Raw genomic sequence first — 22,179 nt, forward strand, 5'->3', positions numbered from 1 at the left:
GTCCTTCTATTATCTCTCTTTCTGAAGCAGCAGCAGCAGTCGCCAGGAAAGCCCGCCTGTCCCCTTCTCCAAGGAGGCCAAAAAAGCTTCCCGTCGTGAAAAATCAAACAGTTCCATTGAGGAAGAGGTTCTGACCGCCGTGAACGATTCCCTGAAGAGTAATAGCATCCCATCCATCGCAGACGAGAGAGGTGGGTCCTTGGATGAGTACTACTGAAGGACTGTTTGTGCTCTGTCCCTACCTCGATCAATGGGCGGTTGTAACCGGATCACGTTGAAAACACATCGCAAATGGTGAGATGACATCTTGCCAGCTTTTGAGCCCCTGGGAACCTGGAGTCTGATAGGTTACACTGTGTCTCTTGGATTGCCACTCTGGGCCCTGGCTGCAAGCCGTTGGCTGGCTAGTCGATCTTGCTTTCATTGTTCCAGAAAGTGTTGTCTCTCCTTCTTTAAAACAGTAATTTAGTCTCTACACTGCTGTAGAGTTTCTTTTTTAATCTATGGATGTAATACAATGCACCATCAAGATTTAAAAGCTATATCTTAGCTTCCTTCTCTTTATCCCACTCAGGGAAGGGCGACACAGATAAGTCGCAGTAAATTCCAGTAAGTTTTATGCAACAAAACTAGTGCCCTCCCAACTTATCATGAAAGTGATTGATCACTACCATTATGGCTTTCCATCTTTTATTTTTCTCCCTTCCATTCAGCCATCACCCTAAAGAAAAAAAGTTTCAATATGGGGCTGAATCCTGTGCCTGTAGGCCTTTTGATCTCCCCTGGGAGGGCATAGGTGTGTCGCTGAGCCTACTTGCAACTCTGGTCCCTCTTCGTAAGGAGAATGTTAGTTCTGTTAGAGTGACCTGCAAGGAATGAATCCATCCAAGTTGTGTATACATCTGATGGGAAGGGGGGATGAAATTTGTGACTAGGTGATTCGCTCTGAAATCTCTTGCTCCATGAGCTGCTTGTTCATCTTGAAAAAACTCGGGCCTCTTGTAGGTAGTCGTTAGGTTAAGGAGTAATGTTTGGATCTTTCTTTTGGTTTGGGATATAAAAGGGAGGCCATGCAGGCAGGTCCCAGTGGCTCACTATTTTGATTATTTTATGGAACCTCACAACAGCCGTGATGGAATGGTTAGCATATAATGATCCCTGATATAGTGGTGGGTAGTAGGGGAAGACAGCAGTGGCAGCAGTGGTGTGGTGGGTAGAAGCTGGGATAACTGAGGCTAGACTTTGAGTGAGACTTGAAGTGCGGATTTCCTGACTTGCAACCTCTTTAGCAGCCCTGTTCTCTGTAGACCATAGGTGCTCTTGACCTTAGTAACATGAGTAGACGAGTCACAAACTGCAGTGGCCTAGAATTGTCAGGCTGCATCAGAATCATTGTTTTCTTATCTGGAAATAAAACACTCTGAGCCATTCCGCACAGCGTTAATGTTGCTGAAGTCTTACCATTAGGTAACGCTATTTTTTTTAACATTATGCATGACATCATACACAATCTGCAACACTCCTGCAAAAATTCTTTCTTTCTTTCTTTCTTTCTTTCTTTCTTTCTTTCTTTCTTTCTTTCTTTCTTTCTTTCTTTCTTTCTTTCTTTCTTTCTTTCTTTCTCTCTCTCTCTCTCTTTATCCTTCTCTTTCTTTCTCTCTCTCGCTCTCTCTGTCAATAGGTCTGAATATTTTATCCCTCCTAGAGCATAGATTGTTTTTTTCTAATGATTTATAAAGTTATAATTTTCTCCATACATGAGCAGTCTCAGAGTTGGTAGAGCTGCCACCTTATCTGTGGATGGCCCTGCTGTATGGCATCTGTCCCCTACATTCAGGCTAACCAGCTTACTGTTAACACTGTGAGGTGATTCACACTTGCACATTTGCAGTCTGAGCCACTGAATTATGGACTGCTAATATATATAGCTAATTTATTAAGCGACGTGCTTCACAAAAGAGACAACCTATTTTGTGGGACTTTTCCGTCATGAACCCTTTCCCTTGAGAGTAAAATTGTCTGGTTTCCTCTTCAGATTCTACTTCTGTTGCAACAGAATATTCCCTGAAATTTGATGAATCCATGACAGAAGATGAGATAGAAGAAAAGTCCTTCCGGTCCTTGTTGCCTTCTGAGAGTCACCGCCGGATCAACTTGAAGAAACGTGGTCACCATGAGTATTCTGATGAGGAAGCTTCTCCTGGAAAGCCACCTTTATCACCTGTCAAAGCAAGTTCTCAATATTTGGTGTCTTTGCAACCCTGAGATTCTCCCAAGAAGTTAAAAATGGCCCATTATTCCCAGACAGGCTTGGAAAAATTAGAATCATAGAATAATAGAGTTGGAAGGGACCTCCTGGGTCATCTAGTCCATCCCCCTGCACGATGCAGGACACTCACAACCCTTTCGCTTATCCACTGTAACCTGCCACCCCCTTAAGCCTTCACAGAATCAGCCTCTCCATCAGATGGCTATCCAGCCTCTGTTTAAAAACTTCCAAAGATGGAGAACCCACCACCTCACGAGGAAGCCTGTTCTGCTGAGAAACCGCTCTGGCTGTCAGGAACTTCTCTGGATGTTTAGACGGAATTTCTTTTGAATTAATTTCATCCCTTTGGTTCGGGTCCGTCCCTCCGGGACACAAGAAAACAACTCTGCTCCATCCTCTACATCAGGGATCCTCAACCTGTGGTCCTCCAGATGTTCATGGACTACAATTCCCATGAGCCTCTGCCAGCAAATGCTGGCAGGGGCTCATGGGAATTGTAGTCCATGAACATCTGGAGGACCACAGGTTGAGGATCCCTGCTCTACATCAGGGGTAGTCAACCTGTGGTGCTCCAGATGTCCATGGACTACAATCCCCATGAGCCCCTGCCAGCATTTGCTGGACATCTGGAGCACCACAGGTTGACTACCCCTGCTCTACATGGCAGCCTTTTAAATACTTGGTTATCAGATCCCCTCTCAGTCATCTCCTCTTCATGCTAAAAAAGCCAAGCTCTCCCAAAAGAATCTCAGGTTATTCTGCGGGACAGTTTCAACTGTGTTCTCCTTTTAGGAGCTGAGCCTGCCCTTCTCAGGAGGTCAAGACAGTTTTTCCAAATTCACAATGGAAATGGTGCGGCAATACATGAAAGAAGAAGAAATGCGGGCAGCTCATCAGTCCTCGCTGCTGCGACTGCGTGAGAAAGCACTGAAAGAGAAGACCAAGGCTGAGCTGGCCTGGCTAGAGCACCAGAAAAAGTACGGGCATCCTGGAAGCTACAAGCGGGATCCTTGAAGGGGAGGGAAAATCCCTTCCCAGTCATGCACTTTTTCCTCCCTCCCTCCCCAATCCTTCTGTCATGCAGTGCCCCTCAGTCAGTCTCCGTTTTTCCTTTCTTCCTTTTGCTTGCAATTTTTTGCAACATCATATTTTGACAATTCATTCACACGCAGAGCTGAGGCCTTTAGCCCTGGACCAAAGCTGGCCCAATTTGTCAAACTGTTTTGCTGCTCTGGTATTTTACCTAGCAGTCATATGTTACCAGATGAACAACCCTGCTCCAGAGCATCATTTCCAGTAAGTGCAAGAAGTGCTCCCTGACTGGAACATTAGTAAGACGAGTTTGGAAGGAGACTTTTTGTTCGCACAGTAGCAACCAGTAATCATTATCAGATATATGATGTTTATACTCCGAGCTTGACTTCCATCACAAAATTTAAGTCATGCCATCTTTTGCTGTTCTTCAGCTCTGTTACATATGGCTCTCAATCTCTTAATGTTCTGGAACAAACAAGAAGTGTTTCTTGCAGTTATGGAAAGAGATGTTCTCGAGCAGGTTTGGTCACTTGGGAACACATGGACCAGCTCTGGTCCAGAAGCAACTCTTGAAGGGGCAGCTGGAACTTTATAAATGAACTGATACACAAGTTTTGACTCCATTTTTCGCTTGTAAGAAAAAGAAGCAGCTTTATTGCCTTAGTGCACATTCTGAAAAGCCCACATGATTCTTGAGGGGGGAGTCTTTTAGTGAAATTGGGGAGGGCAAGACTAGGTACAACTGAATCAATGTATGATTTGCTTAGTGGCTGCAGAGTTACATTCTCTTAAAGCCATCCAGCTTTTTGTGGAATTCTGTGCATCACTGCAAGCCCGCCCCTTTCATCTTTGACAGTGATCTGTAAGCACCAAAAATAGCTGGTGGGACCTGCAACACCTTACCACAGCTCTCTGGGCTGTTGCATGAAGTTTTACGTGCTTTTTCAGTTCCGTAGACCTTCTTAACTGACCTTTTCAGTTCCGTAGGCCTCTTGTGGCGCAGAGTGGTAAGGCAGCAGACATGCAGTCTGAAAGCCTTGCCTATGAGGCTGAGAGTTCAATCCCAGCAGCCGGCTCAAGGTTGACTCAGCCTTCCATCCTTCCAAGGTCGGTAAAATGAGTACCCAGCTTGCTGGGGGGTAAACGGTAATGACTGGGGGAGGCACTGGCAAACGACCCCGTATTGAGTCTGCCATGAAAACGCTAGAGGGCGTCACCCCAAGGGTCAGACATGACCCGGTGCTTGCACAGGGGATACCTTTACTTTTACCTTTAGACCTTCTTAGAGCTTTGGTTTTGGCTAGTACATTTTTTTAACCCTGCCTTCAAGATAAGCATTGTGTGCTAATTGGAAGTTTAACCGTTAGGGGAGGATGTGTCTGATAAAATAACCAACTGTGCGGCTTCTGTATATCACAGAAAACTTCAGGTATTATTAAAGGGAGAGAATACTCCGGTACTGTTCTGTTGTGCAAATCGGATGCAAGTTATTCTGTCGAAGATATAAGACTGTTCTGTTGATTCTTTCCAGGCGCTTGAGAGACAAAGGAGAGGATGACAAGATGCCACCTATTCGAAAGAAGCAGCGTGGCCTGATTATGAAGCTGCAACAGGAAAAGGTAAAAATTGCTCTGTTGATGGAGTTGCTAGCACAAGACTGGCAACTGGCAGGAGATTCCTGGCAGCTGGCAGTTAGGGCCTCCTCCTTGCTGGTCACATGCTACTGTCACTGGTATGTATTTGTTTATCATAAGACGGAGTTACCCACAGGAAGCCTATAATAATATAAAATATGCAGCCAGGTAAGTATAACTGTTATGTAGGCAAGATTGGTCAGTCCTCCTAAAGACAAATACCTAAGTTTTCAGTTCACTCAGTTGCAGCTGGGCAGAGTGCAGAGAGCTCCATCACATCTCCCTGGAAAGCACAATGCTCCCATTCCTATGACAGATGGGAAATAGTTTGGCGGGCTGCACCACAATCGCATTTGGGACCTGGTATTTTGCCCCAGTTAAACAAAAGGTCTGTACAACTGCCAAAAGCCTGTTTGTATTCTGTTAGCCGTCTTCCATACTTTATTTGTCAAGTCAAAATCCTGCAGGCCTTTTGTTGGTGTTTATCAGGTTATGGGTATCAGGTGGTAACATTATAGCATTCAGCCAAAACTCTGTTGACGTGTCTGACATGACTGAAAGTGACATCATCACATTGCTGGCAATGTTTTGCTGCAGAGCTTCGGCCAGTTGCTAGGGCCTAGCTGGTGATACAATGACTTCCCTGCCAGACATGCTTGTAATGACATCGTGTTGCTATCCCACATTCTCCCACTGCCGGCTGAGTGGTAGCAGGGACTGCCAGCTGGGGACAGAAAGTCTTCTCACCAAATCGGGAGACCTGGCAATCCCCTCTTTGAATCCTGACTTCTGTAGATTTGAGGTACTGTTTCTGGTTGTTGAAGTCTGAGCCCGTGTGGTTGAGAGGCCAGACTAAGTCTGTGTTGGATGATCTCAAATAGGTGGGTATCGGGTGCACTGAAAGTCTTTCGGCCCTTGAAGAAGAAGCTCCCTTAGATGCTGAGGGATTTGCCGCAGAAGCACAAGCAGCACGTTTATCCCGCCAGTGGTTCTCAACCTGGGGGTCGGGACCCCTTTGGGGGTCAAACAACCCTTTCACAGGGGTTGCTGCAGGGCTTGTGGGGGGGGTGGCGACATCCACACAACAGCCTTGTGGGGTAGATCGAGATCGAGTGTTTGCATGCCTGGAGCAGCAGAAAAGAGTGAGATCGGCATGGTGGGACAAGAGGCAGAACTGAACTGATAAACCCCAGAAAAAAAATGAATATACCATCATGAACCATGGATCTTCACGCCATTGGTCAGTTTAGTTTTAATTTCTGTGAAAGAACCCTTGCATCATTTTATGGTTGGGGGTCACCACAACATGAGGAACTGTATTAAAGGGTTTGCGGCATTAGGAAGGCTGAGAACCACTGCACTACACCATATTGTTTTGCACTGCTGGTGATTTTGTGCCATCAGGCATGAAATTAGCATCCTGAAAGGCCCCGGATAAGTACCAAAGAAGTATTCATTTGAATATTTGCAGCCCTGACCTTAGTTCTTAGCTGTACCAAAGCAAGACATTTGGAGGCCCTGTGGAAGTAGGGTTGCTAGGTCTTCTGGTCTGGGCAGGGTCCTCCAGTTTCCAGATGCACTTAGCCTCCCCCCTGCCCCCCAAACCAGAAAAAACTCATTTTCATCTGCATGTTAGGGAGGGAAATGCATTGATTTGGGAGGGGCAAAACTCTAGCAAGCAAATTCTACCATAGTGTTTTGTCTAAAAGCCATAGTGTCACCCCTCGACATCTCCAGTGTGCCAATGTCACTTTTGGGTGATGTCATCATGTCATATAACTCCTCTGCAGTTGAATCATGGACCCCCTCTTCCATTGATGAAATTATAACTTAGCTCCTCTTGTTCCTGCCATGTGTCCTGATGCAATGTGACTTCTTGTCAGTTACTTGTAATTCATTGTATCCAGTATTGGTAAAAGAGAAGTCATGTGTCTGGAAAGATGGTCTAGAATAGCGGTCCCCAACCTTTCTCAGGTCAGGGACCACCTCCGGGATGAGGGGAGAGCCGATGGCCCGGGTCCTGTGCAAACACGCATGCGCAGTTGCCGCGTATGCGTGTTTTCACCACCAGGTGGCGCTAACGCACATGCACGCAGTTGCCGCGCACGCGCGTTTTCACCACCAGGGCATGCTAACGCACATGCATGGCAACTGTGCGCATGCACGTTTGCGTCACCAGCATGCCGGCGGCTGCGCCTACCTCTTCCTTCTCGTTGTGGGCGGGGGGAGGCAGACGCGACTGCCGGGGGCCCGGTACTGTGGCCTTCACGGCCCGGCCCCGGGCTGCAGACCGGGGGTTGATAACCCCCGGTCTAGAACACATGCATTGCATGCAGAAAACCCTCTATTTCCAATGTAGGCATCTAAACACCGCCCGCGGCGCCACGGGTGCCGCGGACTAAATAATTTGCTAAGGGGTTCTGGGGCGGGATGTGTCCGTGATGAGGAAGGGTCCGGATTGGACCCTTCCTCTGGACAGACAATCGGAGGGACCAAATGGCAGGCGCTTTGCGCCTGCCAATTGGTCCCTCTGATTCCCAGCACCAGCAACTGCGAGCCGCGCGCAGCGGCCTCACAGTTGCTCCCGGCTTGACGCGGCGAGAGGCACAAAGCGCCTCTCACCGCGTCAGGCCGCCCCTTCAAAGAGCCGCCGCCCCAGAGAGCCACCCCAGAGGACCGCCGCCGGGGGACACGCACAAAGGTTAGTTTCTAGCGCCCACTGTATTCCTCATACAGCGGGCTATATTACTAGTCTGTCAATATTTTAAATCGATTAAAGGATCTGTGGTGGAAGGTCTGGAAACGATGGATGTGTGAGGCCTTCATCTCCATTGTTCCTCGACTATGTGCACTAGATGGACAAATGGTCCATATTGGATTCAGCCTGATTTGTATGTTCATAGCTGCGATCTTTTATATAATTAAATGGCAGTAAGTGCTGTTGAACCCCATGATTCGTATTTCTGAGTAAATAGGCAGATGAGCAGGCAAAATCCCTGGCTCCTGAATTTGCAGTAGCAGAAATCAGTTGCAGATCTGATTTCATTGTTTGCAAACGCTTCTTTGTTCTTACCTGGCAGATACCACAGGGGCAAAATGGAGTGCTCTTTTGCAGTAGTTTCTCTCTTTCGGGCTGAGCAGATGTCAGGAGGGACAAGGAAGCAGAAAGAGTCCCCCGGGACAGCCGTAGCATTGAGAGAAGCTGCTTTTGAAGCACAGAAGAGCCTCTGCTGCCAATGAGAGTGTCAATCAGCTGAGAACCTCACCTTGCAAAGCTTTTAAAGTACAGTGCAGCAAACTCCATTGCCTTAAAAGACACTTGTTGGGATAAAAAAGTATCCTCATTGGTGGCAGATGCTTTTGTGGAGCAATACTGGTAGTGAATATCAGAGAATAAAGAAGATAGAGGAGAATAAAAGGAGCAATAGCTGGAGAAGAACCTACTTCGCAGAATGAAGGCAGTGGAAATGGGAGGGAGCAGTAAACCTGTGGAAATGAGGATATACTTACTGGTTTATTTTGTTTGACTGTGCTTCCTCATCCAGGCAGAAATTAAGCGTCTTCAGGAGGCTAATAAGGCTGCCCGGAAAGAGAGACAGCTGATCCTCAAGCAGCAGGAAGAGATAGAGCGAATACGCCAAACTACTATGAAACTGCAAGAAAAACTGAAATCTGCCGGGGAAAATAAGCTGGTAAGATGCACGGCAACAGCAGGAATCCTGCCCCTTGGAAGTATCCCGTTAATGTTTGTTGTGCCACTGCAGTTCTCAATTTTTTTTTTAACGGACATTTCCTGGAATCGAAAGAAGGGCTCTTATGAATTAATGACTTGCCTGATCATTTTTAGAAAGATTAACTCTACAAGCCAGTGATTTGCAAAAAGATAGCAACTATTTTTTTTATTGTTGTTTCTGGGACTGCAGACAGTGCTTGCAAGCCTGGATTTGTAACTCGTATTTAATGAGAGTATTAATTTCATGGGAGTAACTGGTATATGGAAAACTGCAGGGTGCCACATTTATTAAATATTTCTATATATTTCCCACTTAACAAGATTTTTGTCCTCTACTTCTATGAAACCGTACTTTTCCATGAGATAATGTATAACTCTGTTTCATATTTACACAGTTTCAGTCTTCCATGCAAGTAATTGGGACTGTTACGAACCCGCCTCTCGCTGCTGATATTTATTATTTATTTATTGAGATTTTTATACCGCCCTTCCCTACAGCTCTGGGCGGTTTACATAAAACATTATAGAACATTTACATAGAACAATATCAATATAACAAATAACGATAGCATACCAACTAGGACAGTTTTTGAACAAACAACTTTGACATTCCCTTGGTAGGTTTGACCTCTCGGTCTGGGGGGGTGGGGCGGCTGTAGATGTTTTTGAGTGAGTCAGCCTCAAGCAAATGCCTGGTGGAGAAGCTCCCTTTTGCAGGCCCTGCGGAACTGTGGATGTTCCGTCAGGGCCCTGATCTCTTTGGGGAGGTCGTTCCGCCATGTGGGGGCCAGGACTGAAAAGGCCCTGGCCCTTGTTGAGGTCCGACGTGCCTCTTTAGGGCCAGGGATCCATGGCCAGTTGGAGGTGGTGGAGCATAGAGCTCTTCTGGGGGAATAGGCAGGCAGGCGGTCTCTCAGATACACTAGGCCCAGACCATGTATGGCCTTAAAGGTGATTACCAAAACCAAAACCTTAAGCTTAATGTTGCTTAACTTTTTTTGTAGGAGCATCGCAGTGAGGATGACACAAAACAAACGCATTCTTCCAGCCCGCTGCCAACAGATGCAGAGACCTGTAGCCCTTCTTCTGTCTCCAGCAGTGAGACCAGTAGCATCATGCAAAAATTAAAGAAGATGCGCAGCCGGATGGATGAAAAGTAACTATCTTTATTGATTGAGATCCTTTTCTTCAGAATGTGCAGGAGTTGCATTGACGTTTCAGTATAGTTGGCCTCTGTGGTGGCTTCAGTGCAGCAGACTCTGTGGTAAAGCTACCTTTCTTGCTAGACCTCTCTAATGTTAAAGAAAAAGGTTATTTATACAATGGCATTTCTGGTATTTCAGGACATCTCTGACAGAGGTGGTCTTGATTTGGCCTCCCCCCCCCAAAAAAATGAGATCTGTAACCTTGAAGAGAATTATGGATTCATAACATGCATGGAATTGATTCACAATTCTTGAGTTGAGCACTGCAGACAATCCATTATTTAAATTGAGTAATATTTTTTCCTGCATAATAGATCTCTACATTGATCAGGAATTGCAGTACTATTTACATAATGGAACATAGGCAGTAATTGTAACTAGGGATGGCCACGAACCGGTTGACAAAATTTTACCTGTGAAGTGATAGTCACGAACTGAAGAACAACCATGAACTTTCATTAATTTTGATGTCATTTGTGGCAGTTTGTGAAGAGCAGAAAGCAAGGATTTAAACCCCTGCTTTCTGCTCTTCAGGAAAAAAACAGCTGAGCGGCAGAGAGCTAGCTGCTTAAGAAAGCTGCTTTTAAACATCTGGTCCAGGCAGAGCAGTTTGTTCTGCGGCTCTGCTGTTTAAAGGGGCTTTCTTGAGTTCAGCTCTGATCCATTTAAACCACGGTTTTCTGCCCTCTGTGGCTTTCTGCATTTTTCTGCTCTGTGCCAAAAGCTGTGGGAAGCAGAAAGCAGGGGCCATGAACCTGTATGAATAGGTTTGGATCCTGAACCAACTTCCCAGTTCATATAGGTTTGTGGTTTGGTTTATGGTTCAGCCATGACCTGAACTGCAAAAATGCAGCTCATGGCTATCCTCAGTTGTAGCAAATAACTGCAAAATCTTATTATGAACATTTCAGGCATAGAAAACCTTTGGTATATTATGCTAAAATTACAGGCAAGCTCTAAAGTTCCATTTGGTACACATACCAGGATTTTCTATACATGTATTAGAACTTTTCATTCCTCTCCCAGCCCTTCAAAAAATCTATTCTTGAAAATTGGGCAAGTATCTGAAGAGGCAGCCAATACTACAATACAATTGTAATCATAAGTTGAAATGGGGGTGGGGTTTGTCCCCTTTCTTTGTTCATGTATGCTGGTGCTCTTAAGTGTACGTTTGGGGCCCTTTGGATCCTATCACAGAGAAAAGAAATATAGTTTCTGTTTTCCACGAAAAACAATTACAGTATTTGCTGGCATATAAGACTACTTTCCCCCCCATGAAAAACATGCCTTCAAGTGGGGGGGGGGGTCGTCTTATACGCCGGGTGCACTTCAGTTGGGATAGACATAGTTGCCCATAGTGGCCCATAGTACTGTATTTTGAGTGGAAATGTTGGGGGGTCGTCTTATACGGTACTTCTATAAAGTATACGGTACTTATTCTATAAATTATACGGTACTTCTATAAAGGTATAGTTCCCTTCCTTTCCAGTTTTAAAAGAAATTATGTTGCATTTTTACAGATATTTAATGAGTGTGTTGAAATCTTTATTGAAATATTGCCATCTAGTATTCGACTTCATGTTTCACTCTGATGGAATTACATTTCTCTTTGCAGTAAGGGACATCCATTTCTGGAGATTCCCCCCTTCCCCTTCTTTGCACCCTCTGCAGTTCTGAAGGTCAGCTGACTTCTTCAGAAACAAGATTTTGAGGTGTTTAGCAAGTGGGGGGGGGGGAACAGGACAGTAGTACTCCATGAAGTCTGATGTTTGCATGTATACCATTGACCCAGCTTGGTTGAGTGGTTAAAAGTGGTGGCTTCTAATCTGGTGAGCTGGGTTTGATTCCCTGTTCCTCCACATGCAGCTAGCTGGGCGACCTTGGGGTGCTCACAGTCCTAATAGAGCTGTTATCACAGAGCAGTCCTGTCAGAGCTCTCTCAGCTCTACCTGCCTTACAGGTTGTCAGTTGTGGGGATAGGAAGGGAAGGTAATTGGAAGCCGCTTTGAGACTCCTTCAGGTAGTGAAAAACTGGGGGTGGGGACCTTCTAAATGGCATAGGAATCCATTGTATTCATGTGGATGATCAGTTTAGAATAGGGGTCCCCAGACTTTTTAAGTTGAGAAACACCCTTGGAATTCTAAGACAGGGTGGTGAGCTCAAACACAAAATGGCTGCCACAGTAAAATGTAAAATGTCACAGAATAAGGTTGTGCATAATGCTAACAATAACTATTCAAAGTTTCAGGTGAAGCTGTGTTTAGCATAATGCCTCTTAACATTCTAAACTTAACTTACCTTCAGTCAAGTAGTGAAAATCTTTGTTTTATAATAGCAGCTGCTACCCAAACAACTTTTTAGACATCTGCCCAGCCTATCAGAAGCCCCGTTGAACAAAAGCATCCCCTGGCCCCACCTATTTTCTAAAAACAGTTGCCAAGCACTGGAAAAGATCTTGGTGGGTGCCACGTTCTGTGGGGACCTAATTTAGACCCCTCGATTCCTATCTAGGCAGGTCTCATTTTCTGGCCAAGGCATCCAAGTGGCTCCATGAATTAGCTTATTGAAAATGCGGTGAGGACTTGGCTTGCTCCTGGCAGTGCATTCTCCTGGACCTACGTAATCGCATCAGCTTGGACTCCACTGGTAGCAGTACAGGAGAGTGCAATTGTTGTACTTTATTCTTATCGTTGTACTTTGAAGTAACAAAATACTTTGAGCCTTCTTCCTCTAGGTTTTGCAGTAGTGTGAATGAAGCCGTGTTAGCCAGATATTTTGCAGAGTGTCAGAAAGGCACATTGGAGAATAACTGTCACGTACAGCCCTTCCGAGGAGACTCAATAGAGTTTTTAGATTTGCCATAAATAATGTTTGACCCATCAAAGACGAGTCTGTTGGTTTCCTGATGTATATAAACCTCAAGATTGGTTTCTGCATAAAGCAAAAGCAAATAAGAAAGGAAAGTGTGCTGAGAACCGGAGCATGCTCTGTCAAAGATATAAGCCGTTGTGATTCTTGCCTATTTAGTCTCCTGATGTGGAACCTCCTAAGACTAGAATTGATCCTTTAGTTTGTTTTATTTTAATGAATGCTGCCTATGAATAGCATGGGTTTTGCCTTCCCTTGGTTTTCTCAGCCAGGCTATTCGTTTATTTCTAACCGTTGGCTATACAGACATTTCCTAGCCTATGGCTCTCACAGAGCAGGACTTGAATACAAAACGTTACCAAAACTTGCAAACCAAAAAGAATGAAAATGACTAATGTGCAGAATGGTTGAATGAATGCACAAAGGTTTTCACTGCCAGATTCAGCTGGCTGTTGTGGGTTTTTCAGGCTGTGTGGCTGTGGTCTTGCAATTTTAGTCCCTGATATTTTGTCAGTAATTGTGGCTGGCATCTCCAGATATCATGTCCTATCTCTAAAGATGCCAGCGGCGGTTACTGGCAAAATATCAGGGACTAAAATTACCAGACCACGACCTCACAGCCTGGAAAACCCACAACAGCCACCTGCAGAATGGTGGTTCAGGAATTCCGGGTACCATGTGCCAGTGTTCATGCTGTGTTTTATGAGTCATTTTTGCAGCTTTTAGCCAGGTGATGCAGTGTCTTGTAAAGCTGATACTAAAGAGGTTTGCCATGTTAGTCTTTTGAAGCAAACCCAGAAGGGCATCTGGTGGCATCTTGAAGACTTAACTAATTATGACATAAATTTTTGTGGACAAAAGACCACAAGAGTGTGTCTTCAGTTGCCAGAGGGAGATGTGTGTAGGAAAAATCATTGTAAAATCAAAGGCAATGAAATGCAAGAGGTATGACCTGTGACATTTCAGTGCAAATTTCAGAGAGACATAAGAGAAGCCTAATGACCATTCACAACAATAGCAGTCAATGGTCATACCATCTCGCTAGACTTGCCAAGACAATAATTGCATTAGACCTCTGAATGGAGCAGCACCAAATGTCCTGATAAACCATCTAATTCAGTGAATTCTTGCTCACTTCTGTTCTTTTCATTGAGGTCAACAATGGGGTGTCTTGGGATCTGTGGCTCCCACCCCCTAGAGCAGTTTAATTTGTTTCAATTAAGACAGTTGACTAGAATCCTTATTTATATGAATGAGTCTAGACCAGGGGTAGTCAAACTGCGACCCTCCAGATGTCCATGGACTACAATTCCCCTGAGCCCCTACCAGCATTCGCAGTTTGACTACCTCTGGCTAGAACCTAATTTGGAACTGATGTTCAAAGGTCTAGAACAGGAGAGGTTTTAAAATTCAGAACTAAAATGGGTAGATGGGATTGTAGATGAACACATACCCCTTAGAACAAGAAAAAACCCCTTGCCAATTGTAGCCTGGGTTTACCAGAACAGGAAGTGGCTGTGAACGGCGGTTCCTTTTTAACGTACAGTCATGCTGTGCTGCCTTTGGAGACTTGTACCTGTGGACAAGGCGATATTTTGCAACCCATAGAACATCCTTGTGCTAGATGCTCTCCCCACTCTCGCTTTTCTCCCTGTTTCTTACTATCTCGGCTTGAAACTCTTCCTCCTTATTTTGTAGACACTGCTCTCCTGTTCACTACTTCTTCTCTGTCTTTACGTCTCACCACTGGGCCTCTCTCAGTGTCTGTTTTCCCAACCTCCATCCTAAATTCCAGCTGTATATCTACAACCAATTGGTCAGGTAACTGTACCTTTTTCAGTGGTAGACTCTTTGATCGAGCATGCTCTGTTCAGTTTTATGCAATTAGGAGGCTCTTCATCAGGGTGTGTGTGTGTGTCTTTCCTTCCCCCCCCCCATCAATAATCTTTTCCTCCACTTTAAATCAGGTTATTGCTGCATAGAAAGTTGGCCCTCTCTTACCCAGCTAATTGCCTCATAGGTGTTGGGGAGCGGAGCTTGAGGTTCTGACTCTGAAATTAAATTGCATCTTTCTCTATGCCCTTCTGATGAGATCACCTGTTTGAATGTTTTTTTCTAAATTCAGACAAGTAAAATGACATTCATTTGCAAAATGCATTCAACTGCTTCCCTCAACTGTAGACCAGCCTTTCTTTACTTTTTTACCATTGAGGAACCCCTGAAACATTCTTTAGGCTCCAAGAAACCCCAGAAGTGGCCCAATGATGCAGAATCTGATTGGGAAGTATAGCTTTGTACACGCCCACCTGGGGTCCTTCCCATCCCCTCCAAGCCCATCATTGGCCATTTTGGAGGGGAAGGCAGGTTGATGTGATGCTATATGGTCATATCATCTGATAAATGCTTAACAAAATCTTTAAAATATATATTAAAAATAATTAACTCCCACCCATTTGGGAAACCCTTCCAGAGTCATCAACAAACACTAGTGTTTCATGAGAAAGTCTTCTGTAGGACCCACTAAAGTGAGCAGAAGTTAAATGAAATGAAACCATTCCAAATATACCACATAAGAGTTAAGGTTGATTATTCAGCTGAGCAGTTTTGTTCCTTTCTCCATTCATTGCATTTTCTAAATTCTAGGAAGTTTTGCATGTCCTGGCATGATTTTAAGGCATGGTAAATTTTGTTCCATATTTCCAAGATAGATAGTAAGATGAGCTTGAAATTTTACATAGCACAAGATACTGATTTCATTGTTAATTTGGGATGTAGGCCAGCTACTTTTATGCAAGCTGCTTTCTGGGTAGCTTTTTAAACATATTTGATCACTTTGCCTCATTCTCTGGAATGGGAATCCAACCGCAGACTTACTAAGAAGGACTAAAAGTGGCATTGCCCCTTTAATATGACAAGTAGTAGAATTGGGGAAAATTGCTTTGTGTTGAAAGACAACACAAATGGGGGAATTGTTCTTTATCATTGAGTCCACTACTAGCCGGTAGGGTGCAGCTAGTTGAGGTGCTTAAAAAAAGAGACACCACAAAGAAGAATTGACACAGTGGAGCTGAGATGTAAGGTTAATCTTTGCCACCCCTTACTCATGCTGTTTTCCTCAAGGCTGCTCTTAGCCCAATTAGGACACAAGAGGCCTCTTACAGCAATTTAGAATTCCTGTGGTCTTTTCTTTTTCAGTCTTCCTCAAGGGGAAATAACAAACAGCCTGTTAAAGAAAGCTAAATTTTCTCTCCCTCTCCTCTTTTGTCAGAGTATTTTGGTTGTGTTGCTTAAAAATGTCAGAACTCCCTGCTAAATAAAACAGTTTTTTTATCTTGAGAGCCAGTATAGTGGTTAGAGTTTTGGACTAGGATCTGGGAAACCCTGGGTGGAATCCCCTTTCTGCCACAGAGTGAACTGAAGCAAGTTGCACCTACCTCATGAAGTGGTTGACGTGAAGATAACAAGAGAACACTGTAAACCAGTTTGGGTCCCCATTGGGGAGGAAAGTGGAGTTCAAATGAAGTAAATAAATAAATATTGATTGTAGTGATGATAGTGTTAACTTAAGGCTCACAATCAAAGAGTTCCATAAATACCTGCTTCTATACTAGATTGATAACCTTTTTGAAATCAGTACTTTGTGTCCTATTTAAAGGTAAAGGTATCCCCTGTGCAAGCACCGAGGCATGGCTGACCCTTGGGGTGATGCCCTCTAGTGTTGTTGTGGCAGACTCAATACAGGGTGGTTTGCCAGTGCCTTCCCAATCATTACCGTTTTACCCCCCAGCAAACTGGGCACTCATTTTACCGACCTCAGAAGGATGGAAGGCTGATTCAACCTTGAGCCGGCTGCTGGGATCGAACTCACAGTCTCATGGTCAGAGCTTCAGACATCATGTTGGCTGCCTTAGCACCCTGCACCACAAGAGGCTCTTGTGTCCTATTTAGGGGTGTGCAAAAAACCCTGGCATTTTTCGGCTTTGGTTATATTGAGCCTGAAAAATATCAGTATTTACTGATGTTCCCAAATCCCAAGACCTTTTATGGTGTTTGTATTCAGTAAATATTCAGGAATCCTGAATTATTCAGTTCCATTATATCTGCTGAAGACCTAGTCAATTGAGAATTGATCCACGAGTATCTGGAGCTTGGTGTGTATGTGTGTTTTGAGGTAAAGGTACCAGATTTGCAGCATAGCTGCTGGTGTCTTCTCAAACCTCCACCCCCCCCCCCAATTAAAAAAAAATTTGGACCAGGGGATTCAGTTCTGTGGGCCTCCAAAGAAGGTGCTCCATCCTCCATTGATTTCAATTGAAGGGGGGGAAAACACTAAAAGAGAATATAGCCCCTTTAAATGCCTTTTGCAAGCTGGGTGTGAACTTCAAAGGTATTTAAATAGTGTGCTGTCCTTTTAAATGCCTTCTACTAGTGATGAGTTTATCTAAAAGACATTTAAAGGGACAGTAATCCATTTAAATGTCCTTTACTATCTGGCTGTTCTGAAAAATACTGTATATATTTTTCAAACCCGGCCATTTTAGATAGCTCAAATTTAGCACAAGTCTGAAAGAATAGATATTTTCCAGCTATTCTTTCAACTCTAATATGCCAAATGCACACCCCTAGTCCTATTTGTCACAGCTCATCCTACCATTAATCCCAACCCAGGTATCAAATTTCAACGGACAGTAAATTATGAGTTAATTAATTTACTATTATAGTTTGCCACTACAAGGAAGTGGTGCTTGATTTGTTTTTCTGCCTCCAAAACCAAAATGCCCTGAACTGTTTCTCCCTCTTTATAATACCAGCCTCCCAAATTTGCCATGTTTTCAGTTCTTTACTATTGCAAAGCCCCTTTTTTATGGTGGCAGCATATTTGGTTACCTTGACCTCTTATAATGTAGGGGAAGTCAAAAGAGAGTTTGGGTTGATGGAGATGGGTATCATCTGCTATCTCAGAGGGGTTAGACAGTGACATCCTAAACAGTAGGGGGCACTTAGGGAAAAAGCTTGATGTACTTTCCTAAATTATACCTATTGGTAAGTAAAATCTTTTGATCGCATAGCTGCTTGGAATCACGGAAGTGAATGTAGCCTTTCGTTGTTAATGCAGTCACTATGATAGGTTTAGGCCTCTCTTAATTTGACTGCTTACAACTCTGGGTCTTGACATACTGTGGTTTCTACTCATGGGATCTGATGAGAGATCAGGATGGGAAGGAAAAGGTTTTTTTAAAAGTCATCATAGATTTATCTTTATAATAATATATAATAACTTTAGAGCTGTCCTCTTCTTTCACAGAAAGGAAAATGCAGGATTGCATGAATAGGGGTGCATTAACCTCAGTCACGGGTTCCCTAGTTCTCTTTCTCATGTAGCTTGCTTGTGTCCAATGAGTATTCATGGAAACAATTTAAAACACTTTCCATTGCCTTTGTCTCATGTAGACTACAGGTGGGGTATTTTTCTGTACAGCTCTCAGTGCTGGTGACTCATTTCTCATTGTTCTGTTTTGCCAGGTTCTTAACAAAGCGAGAGCAAAAACTGATGCAACGGCGCCAGCATGCTGAAGAGCTGCTGCAGTGGAAACGTCGCCTGGATGCAGAAGAAGCAGAGATACGTCAGATAGAGAAACAAGCCTTGGCTGCTTGGAACAAAGAACTGCTCGAAACAAAGGCAAACAAAATGGCGGCAGGAGACCAGAATGATCAGAAAGGTAGAACGATTGAAAGGGTGTCTAAGAGAAGGAGACAAAAGTTCCTAATCAACACTCTGTTTGCCTGTGGGGTTGCCAGCTAGGAAAGACCCACATAATCTACCTTAGCCTAGTGGCTCTATGGCATCCATGGCCCCTGCCATGTGGGATCACATCACACGGAAATGGTTCCCACATCCTGGATTTTTATTACAAGGAATTTTCCAGCAGTTCAGAGCACATGTCCTTGGGAATAAATCCTGTTGGTATCAACAAACCTTGTCCCCAAATAAATACCTCTAGGAATTTGGTATAATTTACCATCGCCAAAGGGATATTCAAATATGTGAAACTTTCGCCTTCTACTCCTAATCTTTGCTACATCATACAATGTGTTAATGTGAAAAATTCAGTGGCATTTGGTTTCCCATTCAGCATTACATGTGATGGTAAAAGCAAAATGCTAAAATTCTATGACAGTGGTTTAAAATGTTCCAAATGTTGAGACTACATCAGCCCTACATGGGTAACCTTTTACTGTTCACCCGTATCTCCTTGTTTTGCTTTGCATCACCAGAAGATTGGGGTGGGGGTGGTGGTGGTTCTGTGCTTTTAAAGTTTTGGCTGGTTGGTTTATCACAGAAGCTATCACTGTAGATTTATGGGCTTGTGCTATGAACAGTCAATGCGTTTTCATACTTTTGTGGGTGATAAGATTTAGGGAAGGTAAAAGACATAGAGCCATTGTTGATGCACACAAAGGGGTTGGGTGTCCTTGCTTGACTGACCTGACTCTGCCACTTCTTCTCAGAGACAGCCAGTGAAGAAGATTCTTCAGTGCCGCCTTGTTCTCGCTTCAACAGTGGAAGCTCTGTCCCAGAAGAACTGGGCCGTCAAACTGTTGAGTCTGGCCCGTCAAAGGTCTCTGAGGTCCAAGAGCAGCTGGGAAGCCCAGACCACACTACACTTCTGGAGGAAATGGTTTATACACAGGAACTCGAATCTTCTGCCTCACCTGGAAGACTTGTGAGTGAACTTGTTCGCCACCGTGCTAAAGACCGTGCAGAAACAAGTTTTTCTGGTCACCTTTCTAGGGATGTGGGGCTGGCTTAGAGTTGTTGCTGGGATTATGTATTTTTCACACCAACAGAATGTGCATGTGTGTGTTCCAGGAGGCAGTTACAGGTACAAGGGAGAAAGGTGAGACTTTTATAGGGAGCGGGAGGTTTTGGGTGCTTCAAGGTGACAAAGGAGTGATGTGTTTGGGTGCTGGGTTTTTATTATTATTATTATTAGATTTGTTAGACTCCTTTCCCCAGAGGCTCGAGGCGAGTTACAGCATATAAAACCCCCGGTAAAACCATCCTGTAAAATCCATAAAAACCAGAATATACAATATGCTAAACACAATAAAACAGATGCGGCAAAAAACTCCAGTCATTATCTATACTACCCCAATGCGTCTAGTTCCAGGGATAAAAGAGTCAAGGCCGTGGAGATCTTTAAAGATAAGGATGGAGAGTTTGTGTTGGATCCAGGAGGGAACAAGAAGCCACTGTGGGGATCTATATATGTCCATAGCCTTAGCTGAGCAACATGAGAAATGGATGATTTGGATGGCAAAGTGCGGAGTAGGTGTTAGGATGAAAGAGAAGATAGTTGCAGAGGTCAAGGTGAGAGACCACCGAAGTGTGAAGCAGTATTTCTCTGATGCGGCAGAGAAGAGGGATTGTGTGTTGTTTCGGTCCTGGCCTGGACCTGGTGGAAGGAGCTCCCAGGAGAGCTGAGGGCCCTGACGGAGCTGTCAAAGTTCTACAGGGCCTGAAAAGCGGAGCTCTTCTGTCAGGTCTTTGAGGCCGGGTTCTTAAGCTCAGTGGGCCTTCCCCAGGCTGCGCTATACCAGCATGCGAACCCCCTGGTGGATGACTGTGGGGTAGTAGGAGGGTTCTTATAGCCTTCTGATATCTATGATAATTGTGAGACGCTGAACTTTATTTTAAGGACTGGGGTTTCTTATGAGGGTTAGATTGCAACTGTAGTCCGCCTTGAGTCCCTGGAGCAAGACAGACGATAAATTCAGGAAATAATAATAATAGGGGTGGCATATCTGTCTTTCTCCTTTTTTCTTACTTGCTTTTATTCCATGCATCTATTTAAAATTTTCTGTCCCACCTTACCTCCTCAGTTCAAGGTGACGAACAATGTAGCAACCAAGTTGCAAAGACATAGATCCAGTTACCAAAATTAAAGTACAGAGTTGACCCAGGCAGAAGCGTTCAGGCTTAAAACTCGCCAAGTGTTAAAACACACAGAATCAGCCAAACCGCAGTCGAATCTGTTTCACCTTGCTTTTTACGTTTACTCCAAAACATAACCAAATAATCTTGCTGAAGCAAATTTCAGCGGTTTTATGTGATTCCACTCTAATAAGCTGCAGGTGAAGCTCCTGTAGAAATGCAGAGTTGGCTAGTTTGTTCTATATAGAGATTTATGTCCACCAAATGCTTTCCATGCTTCTAATTACCATGTTGTGCATGAGGTTATGATGCATCCATTAAAAAAATAAGACAAACTTTACAAACACATTACTTTTTCTTTCCCTTCTGGACAGTCTCCTTCTAAGTGCAGCACATCCTTGTCAAAGCCAGGGTCCAGCAAAGGGACCCATAGAACTGGAGGGCAGCAGCATTTACCAGTAAAATCCCAGGAGGTATCCTATAGTTGGTCTGATGAGTCATTATCCATGACCCAGTCAGGTAAGGCAGAGATTCCTTGTTGACTATTTTATATTTACGGCAAGCTCCGTGTAGGTCGCTAGCACAGTATACTCTCCATTCACATTATAAACAACGGAGGGTAGGATGGAGTTATTGTGATTAAAAAGACCAAGTCTTGAGAAAGTTAAGGGGTATGCACATTGTTGGATAAAAATCAACAGTATGCAGGTGTTTAAATTGCACTTTCAGTCCATCGTTCTTCTTAATAGGCTGTATGTGTTTTGCACTACAAGCAAAAGTTAGGTCTTATTTTGCAGCAGAGTTGGCAGTAACTTTCTTGAAAACCGTCAAACTTCCCTTTCCAGAAACCACCTCTGATCAGAGCGACATCGAAAGCCGAATCCGGGCTCTGAAGGATGAGCTACGAAAGAGAAAGTCTGTGGTGTATCAGCTGAAAAAGGAGCAGAAGAAGAGGCACAAGGAGAGGCTGAAAGCTCAGGAGGCTAGCCTAATCAAACAGTTAGAGGTAAGAAGTAATAAGGAGGCATTAACTAGCAGCCAAGTGGCTAGGAGGAATTCTGTAAGAGAAATCTTAGTAACAGCCAGTCTGAATTGTCATGTCTGGTTGAAATTCACATCACAATAAACTGTTAATTTGTTAGCATTAGAGAATGTTATTTTTTTGAGGTTTTCTGACACTGAGTATTGATGTGCTGGAAATGTAGTACTGATTACTTGATGGGTGACGTTTTTGTTCAAATAGATACGCTGTTCATAGAATTCCAAATCTTGTCTTTAGCTAAATAAGGATGTGTACTATGCATTGCCTTGTTGATAGTTACTAATCTTCACTGCAGTTCTTTTCTCCCAGCTGCTCCTTTTGACTCCCCAAAAACTAATGCTGGAATTTGCTGGACCCACTTGGGTCCATGTAGGCCAAATGGCTACAAGTGAGAAGGGTGTGTGGGTGTTGTGAGAGTCATCCCCTTTCTTACTGTTAGTATATGCAGGAAGCCTA

At 44.1% G+C, this 22,179-nt stretch overlaps 1 protein-coding gene across 4 annotated transcripts in view; it reads left to right on the forward strand.

Moving 5' to 3' along the window:
- CEP350 (centrosomal protein 350) overlaps nt 1–22,179 on the forward strand; it is a 91,513-nt gene that overhangs the window by 55,388 nt on the left and 13,946 nt on the right. For 2 of the 4 annotated variants that reach the window (XM_077332217.1, XM_077332216.1), the window contains exons 22-32: nt 28–191; nt 2,036–2,229; nt 3,062–3,246; nt 4,836–4,923; nt 8,484–8,630; nt 9,676–9,827; nt 14,444–14,566; nt 18,269–18,465; nt 19,256–19,470; nt 21,056–21,200; nt 21,527–21,687. In XM_077332217.1, coding sequence (XP_077188332.1) covers nt 28–191; nt 2,036–2,229; nt 3,062–3,246; nt 4,836–4,923; nt 8,484–8,630; nt 9,676–9,827; nt 14,444–14,566; nt 18,269–18,465; nt 19,256–19,470; nt 21,056–21,200; nt 21,527–21,687 — 1,771 coding nt within the window. The remainder of the gene's footprint in view (nt 1–27; nt 192–2,035; nt 2,230–3,061; nt 3,247–4,835; nt 4,924–8,483; nt 8,631–9,675; nt 9,828–14,443; nt 14,567–18,268; nt 18,466–19,255; nt 19,471–21,055; nt 21,201–21,526; nt 21,688–22,179) is intronic. The other 2 variants (XM_077332218.1, XM_077332219.1) reach the window with 2 other exon arrangements.

The sequence above is a fragment of the Paroedura picta genome, chromosome 4 (genome assembly GCF_049243985.1).
Source record: "Paroedura picta isolate Pp20150507F chromosome 4, Ppicta_v3.0, whole genome shotgun sequence".
In the NCBI taxonomy this organism is placed as follows: domain Eukaryota; kingdom Metazoa; phylum Chordata; class Lepidosauria; order Squamata; family Gekkonidae; genus Paroedura; species Paroedura picta.